This window comes from Monodelphis domestica, chromosome 1 (genome assembly GCF_027887165.1).
Source record: "Monodelphis domestica isolate mMonDom1 chromosome 1, mMonDom1.pri, whole genome shotgun sequence".
NCBI lineage: Eukaryota > Metazoa > Chordata > Mammalia > Didelphimorphia > Didelphidae > Monodelphis > Monodelphis domestica.
This window is the reverse complement of record NC_077227.1, coordinates 679394375-679395714: the sequence shown is the minus strand read 5'-3', so window position 1 is coordinate 679395714 and position 1340 is coordinate 679394375. Positions and strand designations below refer to the sequence as shown.

The 1340-nt window shown below is 40.4% G+C and overlaps 1 protein-coding gene across 1 annotated transcript; it reads right to left on the bottom strand.

Moving 5' to 3' along the window:
- LOC103093916 (olfactory receptor 1030-like) lies at positions 1-936 on the bottom strand. Its single transcript, XM_007477414.2, has one exon. It carries the CDS (start codon positions 934-936, stop codon positions 1-3), a length of 936 nt encoding a protein of 311 aa, XP_007477476.2.
- Positions 937-1340: the final 404 nt, after the last annotated feature.

The following is a 1340-nucleotide window of genomic DNA, read 5'->3' as shown; positions in this document are numbered from 1 at the left end:
TTAAGCATCTTCAGGTTTCCCCAAAAGTCTTCTCAGAGCCATCTTCACATCCTTATTCCTCAGGCTATAGATAAGAGGGTTGAGGGTAGGTGTGAAAGCTATATAAAATACAGAAACAATCTTATTGTATTCTGGAGTGGATAGAGAATGAGGATTCATGTAAAGAGATATTACAGTCCCAAAAAATAGAGTGACAATCAGAAGGTGGGAAGAGCAAGTAGAAAAAGCTTTTCTGCGCCCCTGAGCAGAGCGAATTCGAAGGACAGCAATGATGATCTGTGTATAGGAAAGGATGATGAATGTGACAGGGGACAAAAGGGTAAATATACAGAGGACTTGCATGATCAACTCTGCATGGTTTGTGTCACTACATGAGAGGTGCAGTAGGGCAGGCATTTCACACAAAAAATGATTGATAACATTATCCCAACAGAATGAGAGCTGAAATGTGGTCACTGTAGCTACTGTGGATGCCATAAAGCCACCCAACCATGATGCAGCAGCCAGCCTCCCACATACACCCCAGTTCATTATGACTGTGTACCTTAAGGGGTCTCGAATGGCAACATAGCGGTCATAGGCCATCACTGATAGGATATAGCACTCTGCAATGCCAAAGGACAAGAATGTGTAGACCTGTATGACACAGCAGGAATAAGAGATGGACTTTCTCTCTGCAAAGAAGTGTACCAGCATCTGTGGAAACACACAGGATGTGTAACAAACCTCTAGAATGGATAAATTAATGAGGAAGAAGTACATAGGTGTATGGAGGCGTGAATCCCTCAATATCAGCAACACAATGAGCAGGTTCCCCAGCAAGATCATCAGGTAGATCATGAGGAAGAGGAGGAAGAGATGCACCTGGAGCTCAGGCCGACTGGAGAGGCCAAGGAGGATGAACTCGGTCACTGAGGTGAGGTTGGGGCTCTCCATCTTGTTTATGTGTCTACTAAAAGAACATGTAGAGTTATGGTTACAAGAAATTTTATATTCTTATTTTCCTGTTTCTAGGACTAGTGGGAGAAGTGATAGAAAATTTTAGGTCATATTTATGTATCCCTTAATGGCTACAAATAACTTTATATCCATTATCTCACAACATTCTCACTGTAACCATGTGAAGCACACAGGATAAAGAGATATTGTTATCTCTTTTTTTATCCTGAAGATAATGAAGATCAGAAAGATTAAGAGACTTTAAAATAATATCATAACTAAAAAGTAGTAGAACTAATTATTTTTCTCTCTCCAAAATTCCTAGTTAAGGTCCTATCTCCCAATGTCAGACAGCTAATTATAACCACTCCTACCCGAAACTGCTAACTAATTTGCCTATA

Excerpts from the sequence above, each read along its gene's own strand:
- LOC103093916 (XM_007477414.2), bottom strand. The coding sequence starts at position 936 with ATGGAGAGCCCCAACCTCACCTCAGTGACCGAGTTCATCCTCCTTGGC.